This window comes from Anoplolepis gracilipes, chromosome 12 (assembly GCF_047496725.1).
Source record: "Anoplolepis gracilipes chromosome 12, ASM4749672v1, whole genome shotgun sequence".
Taxonomy (NCBI): domain Eukaryota; kingdom Metazoa; phylum Arthropoda; class Insecta; order Hymenoptera; family Formicidae; genus Anoplolepis; species Anoplolepis gracilipes.
In genome coordinates this window covers 7,829,562-7,849,118 of record NC_132981.1, presented here as the reverse complement: position 1 = coordinate 7,849,118, position 19,557 = coordinate 7,829,562, and the positions used below count along the sequence as shown (strand labels likewise).

The 19,557-nt window shown below is 33.6% G+C and overlaps 1 protein-coding gene and 1 pseudogene across 1 annotated transcript; both read left to right on the top strand.

Annotated features, from left to right (window-relative positions):
- The window catches only part of LOC140672171 (nucleolysin TIAR-like), a 104,999-nt pseudogene that overhangs the window by 27,304 nt on the left and 58,138 nt on the right, over positions 1-19,557 (top strand).
- LOC140672162 (uncharacterized) lies at positions 7,447-17,877 on the top strand. The gene is made up of 2 exons (XM_072904055.1): positions 7,447-7,883; positions 12,247-17,877. Exons 1-2 carry the CDS (start codon positions 7,869-7,871, stop codon positions 15,709-15,711), a joined length of 3,480 nt encoding a protein of 1,159 aa, XP_072760156.1. The 5' UTR covers positions 7,447-7,868; the 3' UTR covers positions 15,712-17,877.

The following is a 19,557-nucleotide window of genomic DNA, read 5'->3' as shown; positions in this document are numbered from 1 at the left end:
GTCGTGCATTCGTCGACCGTTATTATGATGCGTAAAATAAACAAATAGGTCCTTCGCACGCATTGACGTATTCAGCATAGTTCAAATCTTCTGCAGTGTCCTATTTTGTCATATGAAGCTTTAATGACTACTTTAACATAGATTTAAATAATTTTAATTATAACTATAATTATATATGATTTTTCTATTTCAAATTGTTACTAAGAATAAACAAAAAGAGTCAGTTCAGCGGAAGTTAAAATTAAAATCCTATTTTAAAGATCGGTTATACAAAGGTAAAACCATTGATGAGTTTATTTTAATTTAGTAGAAATATATTTCTCTTCATAAAAAACAAAAAAGTTTTGGACATTTACTTGTAGAAAGAAAACATTATCACATACATTACAACTATTAAATTTAAGAATAGATAAGCTGAGACATGAAGTATTAGGATTTTTTTAGGGTGGAACTACGCGAGTGTAGATAAATTTTGATGGTCGAGGAACATTTCGGCGCGCAGGAGTATCCTAATTCGCGACTACCTGAGTCGAGGCGAGTAGACGGTGATAGCCCCACGTAGGAAGGGGAGAAACTGAGATGATAAACTCCGGTAAAACACGAACGCTGTAAACTTTCTCCGATAATGGCCGACATCAAACCAATTTCGCGCCCGCGTCATTACCTGATATACCGTTGGCGACGACGAGAGGACAGAAAAAGAGACGGAAACGCGATGCGGAGGTGAACTCCCAGTCATCGATTCGGTGGGATGACTTTGTCAGGAAAAATGCAATTACGATACGCCGTGAGAAGCCGGCCAAACTTTTTACAGTAGAAAATTTTCAACTTTTTATTACGTTTCGGTCGAACGGGTTTTTTTTTTCTTCCTTTTAAACTCTGTATTTTACAATCGGATTTTATTCACCGATATTTCGAAATGGCTGCATTTTTTTCGGATCGTAATTGCAATGATTGTGAGAAAAGAAGAATTTCTACTGTAAATTTTGCTTTCACATGTGGATGTGGATGGAATACATCGCGAATGAATCGTTCGAACGAGCGTGAGCGGCTTGTATTTGTCAGGCTTACGAAATTGCGGAGATCAGTCCGAGCGAAATACGAGAGAAACGGCACACAGGCACTCGACGCACCAAATTCTCAACGTTGTATTGTGATGTTCCCGAGAGTTTCGTTTCAACGCTCGTAATACGGAAGTGGCCGTATTACGAAAATTCGGCCATTTCTTTTTACGATGATGGATTTATGGGAGAGAGATATTTGGGTCGTATTTTCTTTTTTTTTTTTTTTTGTCATAAGAGCACGATTGCTCTTTACTTCATATTCGCTATCCGTTCATAATACGCGTACGTTTTCATTTATATTATGTGTTTCTAACTATTTTATTTTCTAGTTATATATTTGCTTTGCACGAATTTTTATGCATGTATTTACACAAATTAATTACAAAATTATACGATTACCAATTTTTTCTCAATGCAATTTGCGGTAGTATATGTTTTTTAATTAATTTAGGTTTATATAGTATTCAATTAATTTAGTTATTAGTATTCAATTAAAAAATTTTTATTTAATATATATATATATATATATATATATATATATTTAATATATATTATTTAGTATATTATTTACTTATAATTTAAATATACAGTTTTGTTTAATATAGAATTTTAAAAAGTAATATAATTTAAGAAAGATTGTACTATCAATTAAAGAAATAATAAATTCTACAATAAATTTCAAAAAATAATTGTTAAATCTCGAAATGTTTTTTTAATGTCAAAATTTTTACACACAATACGCACACACACACACACACACACACACACATCTATGCATTATCTACCTAGTTGTAATTTTTATTACATTCGTAACAATGTAAAGATAGGTCATTCACAACGATGATGAAAACGTAACTGGCGCAATTAGTCAGTGTAATATGTATATTGGGACATGCCTTGTAGCTTGAATAAGTACCAGGTTTCGTCAGAGGAGATGCGTGCAGAAGATTGGCGTCGATTCGTCACGATTATTATGTATTAGCGAAAACGTTTGTCACAAAGTAATAGGTGTTATTGATGAAACAACATCTACATATTATAAGAATGGAGGGTCGAGTATTTTGCATTGAAAAGCATCCTTAATTATGTAAGTGAGGTTTGTCAAGTCAGCCCGTCGATTGGAAAAAAAGTCATCACTAGATTGAAAGGAAAGCTCGTTGTGCATTCATGTCTTGCATAAATTTGAATAAATCTATTTCAAAGAACCGCGCAGGGATTATTCTTATTCGAATTAGTGCGAAACACTTTTTCTTTCTTGAGAAATATATCAATTTTTAAGATTTACAAAATAATCACTTTTGTTATTACACAGCAAAAAATCATAAAAATATACGTACATTATTTTTTACATATTACTTTATTTTAATAGAGTTTAATTTTAATTTTTTAGAAATTATCTGAAATTTATTTTTATATAAATTCTATTGTAAGAAAATTTGTGTGATAAATTATATTTATTATTAAAGAATATATAATTCTGTTATTACAATGTAATTCACTATATATATTATATTATTCGATACTTATGAACTAGCAAATGTTAATTTACTGAGTCACTTCTGGTTGTTCGTGAATTGAGCCAGCTGTGGTATATGCCGATTGCCGAATATGTGGACGATTTAGCAGGAGATCAGGTGTGACAAGCCAACTAGGTCTGATAAATCGTACAGATCGACACTTAGTAGATTTTCCAATACTATTGCCATTTGCCCATGGCTATTAACCCTTAATATATGAAGTGCACATTGGAATACTGTGAAATACTAAATACTGCAATAGAGGAGTTTATATGTATATATATATATATATATGTATCTGTATGTCTTATTGTGAATTCGAGCGCATCGCACGCGTGCAAATGTATTGTACGACCTTTTATTTTATATGTAACTAATACAAAATAATGTATTATATTAATTTATATTTCATCAATTTTTATATAACTATTTTGAAGCAAATAAAAAAATAAGACTGCAAATAGATTAAAAACTAAAAATTGCAAGAATAAATAGTAACAGAAAAAAAAACAATGCACGATAAAGATATTTATAATTACTAAATATGTAGTTAGTAATTTACTAATAATTATAATTTTTTCTATAATTAAATATATTCTATAATAATTTTTTATGTGAGTATGAATAAAAAATATATCTCTCTATCATTAAAACGGCCGCCAATGTATCATCATCATCGGGATTTATTTATAAATGAAATTTTCATACTCTTTTTCTTTACATTTACATTAATTATATTAAATATAATTTAATAATAATATTGTTCCTGTAATATAATAAGTACTATTTTATTATAAATTTTAAATTTGTGTTAGAAAAAACTGAATCTTAACTTTATTTTTAATTTGATCTCTTACTTGTGCGCTCGATTGACGTTTATATCATAAATAATACGTGGTAACACAGAAAGAGTAAATTTTTCTTTGTACGCGTAAATTAAATCTGATTAAACTATCAAACTTACATTATAAAAATAATTAAAATTATCTAGCTCTTTTCTTTTATGAAAGAGGCGCAATTTTAATAATAAGTTTAATTAATATGAATTATGTCAAATCATTATAGAAGAATTTCGAAATTTTCTTTTTTGCATGCCTCGTTGACGATATCTATTGGCGCGTATGTAACGAAGAAAGTATACTTTTACCTCTAATATATTGCATAAATTACCCAAGGGTGATGAAGAATGTTATTCTAAAAATATTCATAGATTAGAAATGTGCGCTGCTGGAAGAACGTTTTATTTGTTGATTTCTCTCAACGTATGTCACCAGGCTGACCTCGAGCGAAAGAAAGAAGAAAGTTCTACCTGGCGATACTGGATGTTGCCGCACCTGCGCGCATTCCACTCAACGTGACCCTAAAACTTTAATGCCCATCGAGCATTCACCTTGACCATGCATCTTGCTGTAACTCATAGCTTCCCTTTTATAATTAATTATTCGCTGCAAGACTCGTTGCATATAAATATATATAACGTCAGTCTTTATATTAATACATCACACATGATTTGAAACAAGTACGCGGGTTTGCAATTCTTGCTGCAGTCTTGTAATTATGTGTTATAAATGTATTGTTTTTAAAACATTTACTTTTTTTTAAAGCACTAAATGTATATGTCTTATTAATAATATTATAAAGATTTATTTTTTACTCAAGAGTATAAGTAAAAGTCTAAATTTAATATATAAAATTTTAAATTTGTGTATATATATTTTATTAAAAGTTTCTTTACACATAAGAGTCTATTTTACGTAATTTCGTGTATATATATATATATATATATATATATATATATATATATATATATATATTATTTATTTATTTAATGCAAAATACACGCAAACTTACGTTAAAGAAATAGCTGATGTATGACTTTAATAACTTAATAACATAATGTAAGTTTGATAGTTTAATCATATTTAATTTACGCGTACAGAGAAAATTTACTGTTTCTGTGTACACATATTATTTATGATGTAAACGTTAATCGAGCGCACAAGTAAGAGATAAAATTCAAAATAAAGTTAAGATCCAGTTTTTTCCCACATAAATTTAAAATACAATATGTTATAATAAAATAGTATTTACATTAGTAATAATATATTATTATATATTAATGCACATTTATATTTAATATAATTAATGTACATTTTTAAATGTAAAAAAAAGAGAGTATAAAAGTTTTATGTATAAATAAATTCCGATGATGACAATACATATTGGCGGTCGTTTTAATGATGTGATGGAAATTCGATTTGCCAAGCTCGAGGAATAAAGAGGGACTGAAAAAATTCCGATGGACGGTGTCGTTGGACAATTAATTCTAGCGCGCAACTAGTTACCTTTACCGTTCCGCACAGACTTTCGGATGAAACAATTTTGTTTGCGGGGTCTCTCGTTATTTCGAGATTTTTGCGGCAGTACCAGCGTCAGTGGTAGATGGTACTGCCGACAGACAAGCAAAGCCGGACCATGAGGGGCGGCACTTTTCCGCTGAATTATTGATGACAATGTAATGGATCTCAATGGGCCAAGCGTGTGTATGCGTTGCTGCATCCGGTATGCACGTACGGAAATTGTTGCTCTATCTCCGTCTCTTTTTTCTCTCTTCTGTCTTTATTTTATAGAAAATGAAACTTTGAACGATTAAATGACTCCGAATTAAAAGATTCGAAGATATCTTAATTATATTTGCATAATTATATGAATTAAATAATATACATAATTCAACAATAAATAAAAAATAATAAATAGTGTATGTAATTCACATAATTATGATATAAATTATGAAATAATATATAATAGTAAAGCATGATGGATGAAGAATATTTTCGCTTTTAAGAAGTTAGTTTATATTAAAAAATTTTAAAACAATTATTATAAAAACTATGTAGATGACATTTATTTTTTTATATTGAAAAAAATAAATGTCATCTCAAATTTATATTATAACATACAAATAAAGGAAATAATAAATTATTGAAATTCTACCATTAATGTTTTTAATAGATTTGATATTTACCAAATATATTAGAAAAAACTCTACTAGTATAATATTTAAGTAAATAATTTTCAAGTATTAATTAAATTTAATGTTTTCTAATTGTAACTTTCGTGTTTGACAAAAGTTATTTAGAATATAAGATATTTGAATATTAGAAATGTGGAATATACATATATATACCTATGTATTTGGATATTAATTAGACATTTCCTATTCCTGTAGATTGATTATTCTGGATTTTCCATTACATGACCGCACAATTACGTACAGATGTGTGCAGCAGAAACAGATTGTGTGTGTGTGTGTGTGTAAGAGCACATGTATGATACCGGTTAAATTTCACCCGTTCTTGACAGTGGCCGAGATTCGTACAAACGATCGAAGGTCAATTACAAAGCATGTCTACCTTTCCGTAAGCATTAAATAAGATATATATTTAATTATAGACTAGTATATTTTTAATGCTCCAAGAAAATAATTATATATGTGTTTTTTGTGACAAGGTTTCAATGAGATTGTTTACTAAAATAATAATAATAAAATAATTTATAATTATAACTATTTGCAAATTAATTGCATTGAATAGTTTTTGAAATAATTATTTAACATTAAGATTAAAATATATGTATGATTAAAGTTGTTATAATGTCGAAAAAATGGGGATATATAATATTTCTAAATTTGTATTTGAATTTATATTTTTCTATTTTCTATTTTCTACAAAGAAAAAAATACAATATTAGTCTTATAATTATTTTTCTAATTATAAATATAATATTTTACACACTTGTTAATAATAAGTACAAAAAAGGAAACGAGATTATTGACTACCTATACAATTAATTGATGATTTATATTTAATGCAAATGGCAAAAAAAAGAAAATTACTGCCGCATCAATAATCTCTAAATTAATTTTACTATGCTGCCGATAAACTCTTTTCATTTTGGAACATATAATCATTAACAATTCTTCCTTCATTTACTAACTCTATGAAGATATAAGCAATAATTATGATGTAGATGAAAGACAGGTTTTATTAGAAAAAAACAGAAAAGAATAAGTTATTCTCTCATATCGCGCTTTGATATCGCTACGTGTATTCTTACACATTCCAATCACATTGCGATAGTTAATGAGTATGATTAGAGATTACATCAATGTACAATTCACCATGGTGCAAATTATTACGTAGCATTGCGTAAGATTTCTTGTTTATACTTGCAATGCAATACTCTTGATGTAGGTACATCCTTCAAGACTCAATGATGCATCACTAATTCTTGGCCAATCTTTAAAGTAGACGCTGGCAAATATCATAAACAAGGATAAAAATAAAGAGACAATAAATATCATATAATTGCGTAAATTTATTCAGTTTTTGATCAACACAAGGATCTATAGAATTTACTTCGCGATTGTAAAATACATGGAAAGTTTACCGCAAGTTTCACTTGCATTTTTATGCAAACTATAGTATTTTTTTTGGAGTCCCCAAGATAGCAACAGATACACAGCCGATAACTCATGTCGATATTCTTGTTGTCGAACGTGAACAGAGGGTGGGATACTCGGTTGACCAATTCTTCCGAGGTATCTTTTGTGTGCCGCAAAAGGATTTACAACCGGTTTCACGCGACGAACGCGCGTTATAGTCATTGAGGACCGAGAGATATACACGCTGCATCTTCGACTTCTTCGAGACAGAGGCAGGGCTAGCCTACTTTCTCTACAAAGAGAATTTTTAAACGACGTGTGAGGAGGGCTCCCTCTTTTCGTATTTTTATCTTCCTCGTGTCGTCGTCATCTCTCTTTTTCTCTCTCTCTCTCTCTCTCTCTCGCTCTCTCTTTCTCTCTGTGACCTCTCTCTTTTCCTCTCTCTTCTCTCAGTACCCTTAGGCGAGCACTCACTCTCTCCTTTTCCCGGGTCTCCTTTCCGCGATTCACCCGACAACCTCAGTCGACTCCTCCGACTCGTAGCCCTCTCGGAGTCTATATAAGCAGAGTCTTCATACGAGACTGAACATTTTTTGTGTTAGTACCGGCGAGTCGTGGCGCTCGTCTGTCAAAGAGGCTACGAGCCGACGAGTGCCAGTATGATGTGCGCGACGTGTGATAGGAAAAGCCACCGTTAAATCGCATACGACAAGGTTGGAGTAGACGCGACTTCCTTTAAAGTGTGGTGGCGAAAAGTAGACGGAGCGCGTCAAGAGCAAGGAGATCTCGTAGTGTCGGATAATTTGTGTGTAGTGCGGAGACTGCGGTTTATGCGCGTGTGTCATGGTTAAATTCAAGGTAGGTCGCAGCGAGTCTGGATTGTCGTGCTTGGTTCGCTCAGAACGTTTATCTTCTTAGAAATTAATAAAAATATGACACAAATATGGTTACATCAAAAAGTAAATCTTCCTGCTTTAGAGCTTGCAGTGTTTCAATTGCAATTATGACTTTACAGTATGTTGTTAAAATGTGTAATCTGTTTAGCGAAAGAACTATAAGCCAAGTTTTGAAAATACGTGCAATAAATGCAAGTTTTATTAATTTGTCTTTACATCTTGTTTAAACTGTTTTTGTTTAAAATAGCTTAAATAAATATATTTTAGAAACTAATTATTTTCACAATTTTAATATATATTATTTTAAATATAAGTACATATATCTAAAAATGCTTGTAACATGTGCATTTTAAAAAATATCGATAAATAATACATTTACTCGAGAAAATAATTACTGCATTTATTGCAATTTTTATTAACATAATTACATTCTTTCTTATTATGCATGATGCTTTTAACGCTTTGGAATAGTACTTGCATTCTCGCGTAATAATTTATATTTTACTATATAATAATTAAAGTAAATATTATATTTATATATCCATTTTCTCATATGTAAAATTATTCATAAATATTGTTTCATATATTAATTAATTATCAAGTCATTATTGCCTCATTTATTTATCAATATTCTCTGTTCAATGATAATAAACTACATATTTCGGTTTGTTATTGCTCTAATATACAGTTATTAAAATTACCTAAAAGAAAATTTAAATAAAAAATAAAGATTTAATTAGTATTTCTTAAAATTACGTAAAAAAATCTGAGAACTTTATTAAATCTCACTTTATAATTATGTAACATTTCGTTGATTGAGTCATGTACATGTCTTTGTAACCGACGAGACGGACTTCCGTGCTTTGATTGATCGGCTTTTTAAATATGTGTACATATCGCGTCATTCCTCAATTTTATTTAGAAATGAAAAAATGAATAAAGCACTTTAGTGCGCAGAAATCTCTCCATGACTGAAATAACGTTACACCCTCAATGTGAATAAATTTCCGTATTAATAAGGGGAGGGGCGCATGTATTATGAAAGGACCGCACGATAGAGGTCTTAAACGTATGCATTATCGATAATTGCACTGCGACGATTCCCAACCAGAGATTAAGTAATTGCTGGTTTCTTATCAGTGTCTGATAACGACTAATCTGAAGTACCAATCAAATCAATTTTTCTAATTCGTTGGTCAATTTAGCCCTTTGACTAACCTTTACATGAAATAATAATTTTTGCACACATACATATACATGTATGATATATCACAAAAAAGATGTAAAAAAATGTAATAAATCGAAATAAAATTGAAAATAATAATTGTTTTAAAAATTATTGAATAATTATTGAAGAAATATAGGTCATTGCGTATATGCCCGCACACGTGGCAATGAAATATGCATGAAAACGAAAGTTCTCGTAAGAAACATGTATTTCCATACGAACAATAAAAAGTTTGTATATAAAAACGTTGCAGAGAAAAACAGTTATCTACGACAAGGAAAGAAAATAACATAAATATGAATTTCTTCTAGATTGAAGAAATAGTACTTTTTACTTAATTATATTCATATAATTAATGCTCGTGACCATGAAAGACAGAAATTTTAAATTACAATTGAAATTTAGATATGATCTAATTTCTCATCATTACTCTTTCCGCTGTATATCGCATATTATCAATCACTCTACTAAGTTCAACAGCAACAATATAATGTACGAAAATGCAAGATATAAAGATAAGTAAAATATTTTGATAACTTTAAAGTCACATTGTGAATTTAACATTCTATATAACTGATAATTGAAGACTTTCACATTTAATAATTTAATTTATGTAAAAAATTCATGTAAAAATATATTTCAAATAGATATATCTTGTTTTATTAAAACTTTTTTTTGTTGACTTTGTTTGATGATGTGTATATTATAAATTGTACTTGTAAATTGTACTTGCTGTGTTGATCAATATTGTTATATTTTATTTTTTGATGATTGTTAACTGATTAACTAAAGTAAAAAAATTTTATTTATATTATCACCCACACACATAATTGCATATTAACTTATTGTTGGTAACAATTATTACGCAATTAAATTATATTTTAAAATATTATATACATTCATCAACGATCTTTTATTAAAAGCTTAATATTATTTACGGATATATAAACTATGAAGACTTAAAAACTTTAAAAAAATTAATTGTTATAATAATAATAATTAAAAATTAATTTTATTTGTTCTTATGCATACATCTTTATAACTATGTATGCGCAGAATTATATCATAGAGATATAATATTAGCGGTATACAAATTTAATCGAAAACAGGTTACGTATAATATATATATATACTGATTATTCAAAAATTTTATGACGAGGAAATGACTCTTAATTAATCATAATAGTAAAGCTCTAAATATGTGTTTCTCAATCGTAAAAATACATATATATTTATTTATGCATAATATAGTCTTTCTATTATTTTAATTACGAATTCTTTAGTAATTTTCAGTTAACTTCTAAAGAAGAACAAAGTCTTTTGGATGTAAATTTTTAATTATCAAAATAAAAAGCATTTTTCAAAAAATAATTATTTAAAATTACAATTATTGCTATATATTGCCAGATTGCAAGCATTTCCCGTTGTCTTTGGAGAAAGTACGGTGACTATGTTAGCCTTGCATCTCGGCCATCGTGCCACTTAAGAGAAGAAGTCGTTTCTTGCCGGCAATGACAGACGATGAGCGTTTTCATCGTTTCTTTTCATCGGTCTGATATTTTGTTTAGAAAAAACATAAAAATCTATCGCAGTTAATTGTTGTAATAGCGTTTCACATATAATTTGTAACAATATTTTACATTATAGAAAATGTTACTTTAGATAGTTGCGTAACTTATAATTGTATTATTGTCTATTAATTTGTTGACTAAATTTTTGCAAAAATAATTTTAAAATTCTATTGCATATGTGTATATGTATCTATGACATTGTACATTACTATAAATTTAGAAATTAATACTTTTTCGTAGTTACTTATTGTCAGTATTGTAGAAGTAATATATTAATAAAAAGTAGATATCTTTCTAGCATAAATAATGACTTCTTTTGCAAGAGATACTTATGTTGAAATGAATGTCGCACAAATTTTGAGTGTTCCATAGCTGTCTTTAGTTTTATATGTCATGGAAAGAATACTTATGTTAGATCGTTCTAACAATTATGATCAATGAGGTAAATAATTCTTGTTATAATAATTTCTTAGAACTTCATTACGTATGTACTTTTCAAGATTACAGATGTATGTATTTATATATAGAATTTCTTTGGATTAAAAATTATTAATTAGTACTCATATATTTAAATGAACAAAGAAGTTAGTATCTCAAAAAGAATACTACTGGTCTGTTTTTTGTAAGTCGTTTTTATGCAACATATGCTATTTCACTTACAATTATAACGTAATTATTCATTCGTGTACGTTTCTCTAATGCTCAGAATACGTTAATGTTGTTTTACATAATTTTCACATATGCTGTATAATGATTCTTTCTTTAACTTTAAGCGAATAATACAGAAATTCTCACGGCCTCTAATATAGTTGCTACACAATAACAGTAGCATGAGTGATCTCCGTATGTACTGTGAAACTATTCTTAGCGCCAAACTAACTAATTAACACATAATTAGGGGTTTCAGGTGCTTGAATGGATATGTGCAAGGCATAATTACTTCCTTATTATTTTTGGTAATAATATTTATATAGAATAGATATATTCTTACAATATGTTACGTGTATGTGTTATTATGGCTTCGCATGTTTTACCACGATTTTATTCTGACATGTTTTACCACAGTTATTTAAGAAAATAGGGAACAGATGTAAAAGTAAAAGCAGAAACAATTTTCATCTTAATATCGAGAACAAATATGCATCTAATTATAACAGATTCTTCTAAAATGTAATATGTTTGCAGTATTAAATTTATAATGACTTTACCTGACTAAATTACATATTTTGTATTTAAATATGAATTAAAATCATATAAATATATGTGAATCAAATTTATATGTAAAATCATATCAGGAATCTTTATTACGAAATTGTGATGTGTCTGTTGCAGTTAAATTTTCCAAGATCTTGGACGCGCAATGTATTATTATCTTTACATAATTTGATATTATGCTACAAGTTTCTTTTTATTATGATAATGATAAACGTGACGATTAGTGTGGGAATAGAGAAACGAAATATTAATCGCACAAAAGTCGCAAAATTACTTTCTCCGATTCTAGTCAAACCATTCTGTTTTTTTAGATGTTATTCGCGCTGTTCTGCGTCCTGTTGATTGGACAGCATGTACAAGCGGTAGTCAACAAGCCGACCTCGCAAATACCATTAACCAAGGAAGAAGAGAAACCCACCAAGGCCAAAGCCGACGATAGAATAAGTAATACTTTCGATTCTCCGTCTGACGAATATGGGCCACCGTTAGGATCGAGTTTTAATGGTCCAGTGCCGGTATACGGACCTCCGGAGTTAGTCGGCAACCTTGGACCAACGCCCATTTATCCACCACCACCGCCGGAATTACCGCCACCTGTATTTGGACCGTCGGCCGTTTCGTACGGGCCACCACGAAGTATCAAGCCGCAATACGGGCCACCGAAACAAAGTTTTGGTTTGGCAATACCTTCTCTCCTTTCGAAGCCTACTTACGGCCCGCCAAAGCTTCATTACGGACCACCAAAGCAACATTTTACGCCGCCATCGGCTCCGTTCTCGTCGTTTATATCACCGAAACCTCAATACGGTCTGCCATTGAAGTTCATTGGTACACCGAGCCAGCAATATATATCGCCGCTACCAGCGAGTCAGCACGGGCCGTCCAAACCGGGCCACGGACCACCTATTCCTATATCGCTCGAGACTTACGGTCCGCCGCCTCCGAAATTAGCTATTCAGTTTAATCCTCTGCCCAATGACGAGTACGGTCCACCACCGCCACCCGTATCCGCGCCGCAACCGCAATACGGTCCACCGGCTGGTGATTTATACGGACCTCCACCACCAGCACCTCCGCCAGGAGTTCCAGCGCCACCCACACCACCTGACATAAAGTACGATGGATGGCAGCCTATTGCCGGAGTGGCCACCTCCCCTAATCAAAGTGGTCCACCGACAGATACATATGCCGCTCCCCTCGACGCAAGGCAAAATTACGTCGAAAGTTCATCCTCTTCGGGATCGCAATTATCTCACGCTTCCCTGAGCGCATCGGCGAATTCTAATATACCTAGTGATTCTTACGGCGTGCCGTTAAATAATCCGGAGGATCACGATTTGAAGACATCTGTGAGGGAATCCTCGGCATCCTCGGAGAGTAATGGATTACCGCCGCCGCCGTTGCCGCAACACGAACCCCTGCACAATAATCAAGGCCCAGGCGTCATCGCTACGATCAGTCAATCTGATCATCAGTCCGGTCGGCAACAATTAAATTTACAGCACGTAACGCCAAACATCGAGCCGGTATCTATTATAAAAACAGTCGGATTTGAACTATTGCCCACAACAGGCGCTTTGAATACGGATCTCTCAGGCTTATCATTATCAGGCGGTACTTCCGACGTTTCGTCGTTTAATCATATCTCGAATTCGATTAACGCCAATTCCGCTTCGCTTCATTCAGAGTTGACGTCAAACAATGACGGATCTCACACTGCTGCTTTAAGCAATGGCGGAGAATCTCACGGACTTCAGAATATAGAGAACGATCTCTCCTTGCAGCAGCTACCGCAGCAGACGCCGTCGAAAGATTACGGTCTGCCCTTAACAACCACGACTTTTGGAAAACCACCTAACTTTATATCAGACACATCCTTGCTTTCTCCTCCGCCTTTAGATTCTTACGGCGTACCACCTCCATCTTCTTACTCGTTCAATGGACCTTACTCAGCAGCGCAAGGGGGACGAGGTGGACCACTGTTTTCGTCATTCGGAATATTCGGAAATTCTTTTGCTAAACAAAATCTGCATCACAGACTTCCTCCTGGTCCGTTTAGACCACCGCCGTTTCCTCTCGGTTCGTTAATACCACCGCAAAACAGGAAACCGATCAAATTCAGAGAGCCGATACCAACAGGGCTTTTAACGAATATTAATCGATATCTACCACCGTCTACAAAACAGCAGTTGCCGAGCGTTTACGCGCCGGTATCTTTTCGCCATACACAGGGATCGAGCAATTTATTCTCGGGTGCTTTCGCGTCGACAGGCTTGTTTAACGGACATAATTTAAATTCTCCGATTGCCGCACCGCATGTTCAATACGGAACGCCGTTGTCATTCACTGATTTCAACACACCAGCGCCTCATTTAACTTATGGAGCGCCTAATTTTGGCCCACCAACCTCCTTCGTTTCAACGTCTTCCGGATTTGGCAGTAATCTTTACAGTGGAATTAATAACGCGCTGACAACGACATATGGCACGCCTGTGGTGAATGCGCCGTTATCAATCGGTGGCGGTCACGACTGTAATTCCTTGCAGCCGCTCTTGCCTGTAAGCGGAGAGCTACCTTTAAGCGGTAGTTTAGCTTCAAGCGGAGAATCGCATTCGAGCGGAGAGCTGCACTTGAGTGGAGGCTTATCTTTGGGCGGAGAAGGGCCCTCGGGCGAGAGGCTATCGCTGGATGCTGGATTACCCGCGCATAGAGGTGCGCATTCTAACGGCAAGCTGCAACTCGGTTTTGAAAATGCGGGGACTTTTGGTGGAAACATAGAAAACCCTAATCCAGTTTTTACCAATTCTCTAGCTACGAGTTTTGCGAGCTCCGCGGGAAGCGATTTATCTGGGAATAGTCATCAAAATTCCATTTTTACGAGCGATTCATTGCCGCTTATTAAGCCGCCCGATAATTTTCTGGGAGGTCCGCCGGTAAATACACTGGATTTACAACATAACGAACAACAGAAGACGAATCTCAAGGACAGTTACGGCAATCCCATAGGATTAACTTTTGATTCGTCCAACGATGCGAGTGACGCCAAAGCTGTTCACGCGTCCACCGATGTTTCAAACGAACTCTCTGCGCATCCGTCTAGTCAGCTCCACAATAGTTATTCCACAGCAGCGTTTGAGCATGGCTCGGGAATATCGCCTGCAGCGCTGACAGCAAGCTTGACCGCGCAAGCCTTTGGCCAGCAAAAAAGTCTCGGATTAAACGAAGTAGATGCTAGTCAATTTTTGAAATCGAGCGAGGGTAGCGAAGCATTGTCTCTGGCGCAGCGGCTAACCGCCAACAATGCTGACGATTTTGAGGTTCAAGGTTCTAAGGGCACTTACAGATTGCAGATACAACCAGCAGACGGAAGCCTGGGCACTGAGAATTCGGATGGCAGCATCAGGCACGATCAAGTATTGTCTGATGGTTTACTTCAAGATATATTGGCCGCTATAGAACAGCCGGAGACTGGTGCTATACTACTACAAGGCTCGCCGCAAATGCAGCAATTGGAAAAAATCCTCAGTCCTGATTTGTCACAAGAAACTGGTGTCATTAATGGACATTTTATTACTGTAGATAATCAAAAACGAAACAACGGATTACAAGATCAAGTTGAGAAAGCTAGCGAGAAAAGCGACGACATTAAATATTTAAAAAATCAGTCATCAATTGCTTTATTCTTTGATACTAAATATGGGGAAACGAAAAAAGAAATCAGGTCTGCGTTGAAAAGCGACGCAAATGAACAAAATAACAAACAAAATCTTTCCTAATTTCTAAATCGTAAGTGCCTTTGTAAAAATAGAATTTCCAATAGAACTTTTAATAACAGCCTCGATCGCTCTGATTCATCTCGCGAAAAAACTTTTTGATTTCCGACAAGAAAAAAGATATTGCTGTTAACGTGATGCCATTTTATTTTCTTTGCTTGCGGTTAACCAATAAAATATTTTAGTGAGAGTTTTTAAATCTGCGATGTTCATGATAGCATAATAAATTTCTTGTATCCCGATATTCGAAGCGTTACACATTTTTCGATTGATATTTTCGGTTGAATGTACATCCGCGGATACGAACGAAACGATTATATTTCCACGCATCAACAAACTAAAATTTTTATCTTCAAATAGATTGCGATAAAATTGCTTTGCAATTTGACGTTGAAACTTTCTAGCAATTTATTTTGTTGCTTTATTTTTAAAAATTGTTCAAGCAAAAATTTCAGATAATGCAATTTCAAAAATGTCAAAAAAGAAAAAAGAACGTTTAATCAGCTGAAAACTAGAATTAGAAGGCATAAACCGCGCAATGAAAGTTTATGTAATCTTTTTTCTCTTATTTTCTCGCAAGCAAGCGAAAGTAATAATTACTTGTTGGCTAGTATATCGATAACAGGTTATTAGATGAATCTCCTTGCTCAAGAATAACTTTTCACCTCTATCAGGATTGAAAGTGATTGTAGAAAGAGACGCGGGTATCATCAGCAGTTTTTATCGCGTGAGAAGATTTTTCATCCATAAATAATAATCCTGTTATCAGGTCAAACTGAGATCCGACCAAGAACCCAGAACGCTTCCATTTTTTCTTGTCCTCGCGTCAGCAGCTTATCTTATCTTTGTTCATGAAAATTTCGTCGGCTTGATGATCCTTTCGAAAACGAGGATAAGGAAATTATTCAATATCGAACGCGATTTTTGTCGGGATAATCGATGCCACGATTTTCAGTCTAATCCAACGACAAGTTAGCATTCGCTACTCTTGTCACGATATGTGAAAACGGTACACGATATTAAGCACGGTAGATTATGAGACATTAATATCGTAATTTCGCGCGTTTATTACTCATGTAGGTCAATAGGTTACAGCATCGCTCTTATGCGGAATACATGTATCTAGTTAACAATATGACATGTTCATGTAAAATCATTTTCCAGTCATGATAGAACGTGATCAACAGTTATGGTATCTTTCGCGGTTTCAGCCTTCGCCAAGGTGAAAGTTCAAAACCTCGTTTAACGACCCGGTGGAACAGTATCCAGCTTCTATGAGAAATTTCTTTCCGAGTGAAACGCATCGCCCGTCTCTGCGGGCGTTCAAGCACGATTACGCTCGGTTTTGCATGCCTTTGTCACGATAACCGGATACGTTTAGTCTACTATTACGCGTGTGCGAAAAAAAAAAAAAAAAAAAAAATAGAAGAAAATGCGTGGCCGTACGCGTATACTTAGAGCTTGTACACAGAGCGGAAATGCGGAGCAACCGCGAAATGTCGATATTATCAAGCATGAGAAACTGTAAGCAACGAACGTTATTTCCTTCCGCCGTGCGTATTAACGATCTTTATGCGACTCACGATTCGCAGTTCTGCGCGTAAGTTGAAAATGAGTACGTATCGTGAAAGCGTGCCGTTAAAATTCCGAATAATCTTGAAGCTCTTGCATTTTTATGATTTTGCCTGGCAAACGGTTATACATAACTTGGTGTATTGCAGATACGTAAAATAAGTAGAGCGTATACGTTTAAGGGAGAGACGCTCATTGTTACTAAATACGCAGTAACGGTACTGCCAAGCCATAAAACGCATCCACTTACTCCTAACACATATCCACCTACTTTTTTAGGATTTTAATTTATTATTTTATATATATATATATATATATATATATATATATGTGCGATGTTCTACGTGTGTGTGGATGCGGGCACTTAGATTATATCCGACGAGCAATCGATGCTATCACTCGCCGGATATAACGATTTTATTAGCTTGTACTTTTAATATATGCTCCGCATGTAAATATATGAATACTTTGTAAATAGTGCTCAATTTTTATTTCTGCTCTCTCCTTGTTACCTATCTCCTATATTAATTTATTATATGATAATTGGATATATTGAATATAACAATAAAAAGTCTGCAATTGCAATATCTATGTCAATATGTGTTATTTTTTCTCTATACGTATCTTTTTTCAGTATTATATGATCTATTCTTTATTTGCAGCTCGATGTATTATGCCAAGTCATAAATATTAACATTAGTAAGTATTAGAGTAAGATGTTACATACAGAAACATGTTGTTTTCAAGTCCATTTGCAGAGATTGGCCCGCCGTAATGTGGATTACAAGTTTGCACATCCGAAAGTGTTTGTTGTGAGAAAGTACTCGGCTAAATCGGCGGTCGCCTAAATACCGCGAATACTGGCACGACGGAGAAACGGAAACGTATGAGGGAATTAGGTATCCTCCACTAAGTAGAATTACGGTTATGTAAATGAAACGGTATTGCCTCGCCTTCGGTTAGAAGCCCAGTGCTAAAATCGTTATTCGTAGATTTTACACGTGGATCCACACGTCGTCAGTATTCATCGACTTCTTTCCCTACTGTCTCTTTGCATTGTTTCAAGTGTTTTTCCTTTGCTCTTCCTCTCCACTACTTACTACTTCGCACTACTAGACAATATGATCATGAAACTTCCGGTGTAATCTGACGCTATGAGAATATTCACACGTTTTCTGTTGTAAAGACAAGCTTGCTCGCGTTAAATCAGCGAGTTGCGTTGAATAAACGCTGATTCACAGTGATACCCTACATATGATTTTTTTAGTTGATTTTTAATGCAAAATATCAATAAATATATATAGTTTTGAATATGCGACAAAGTAAATATTGCCAATCCTACTATATTTTCTTTTCATATATGTATATGAACTTTTTTCAGCTTTTGATAATTTTTAAACATTTATAATAAAACATTTTTAACTCTAAAACATTTATAATAAAAAGATTTACTTTTGAATAGTTTACTTTTTCATGTCAACGAGAAGTTTACAAAATTATTGAATATTACATATATACTTTTTATAGTTATCTAAATAAAATAATTGTATTTAACAAGAGAAGAGAAAAAGAATAAAATTTAAGAAAAATATATTATAAAAATTTATCATATTGCCGTATTTAAAAGAAATAGCTTTGATCAAATCTACTATAAGATTGAAAAAAATATAATTTCTTGAATATATAACAAGGCTATCTCGTTTCATGTTAAAAAAAATTATACCTTAGGTATTGAGGGACGAATATATTTAGTGATAATAATTTCCGGAACTCGTTAAAATTCATCGAACCTACATGAGACATTACAGCGTTTGCTATGGGGAAAATAGTTGATGTCTACAAAGACGAAGCGAATTTTATTAGCGCTCAGGCGGTTCCCCGAAGGCGCGTAACGACTTCCTTCTGGTGCAATTTTAATCGTACGTCGTACCGCGTGGAGTTGCCGGTCCTTCGAGACCAGCCTCGGTGACGAGGAGGGATTGGATGGGATCTCGAAGGAAGGCTTCAAGGGTTAGCCAGCGGGAACGTATGCATTTTTCGCGGAGCTCGGAAGTGCTTTATTTCCATACTGACGTCGTATCCGTACACACCGACAGTCATACTGATCTCAGGAGGCACGTTGCTGCCATATGGGCGGTATATACAGAATATAAGGCAAGCCGACAAGCAGAGTCTCCGATGTATCGTTGCTGGTATGCCCGACGTCGCTCCATCGCCGAAGGCAAAATTGTCTTTCTTGTGAATAGCAAATAGCTAGTTGTTGAAAGTGAGATCAGC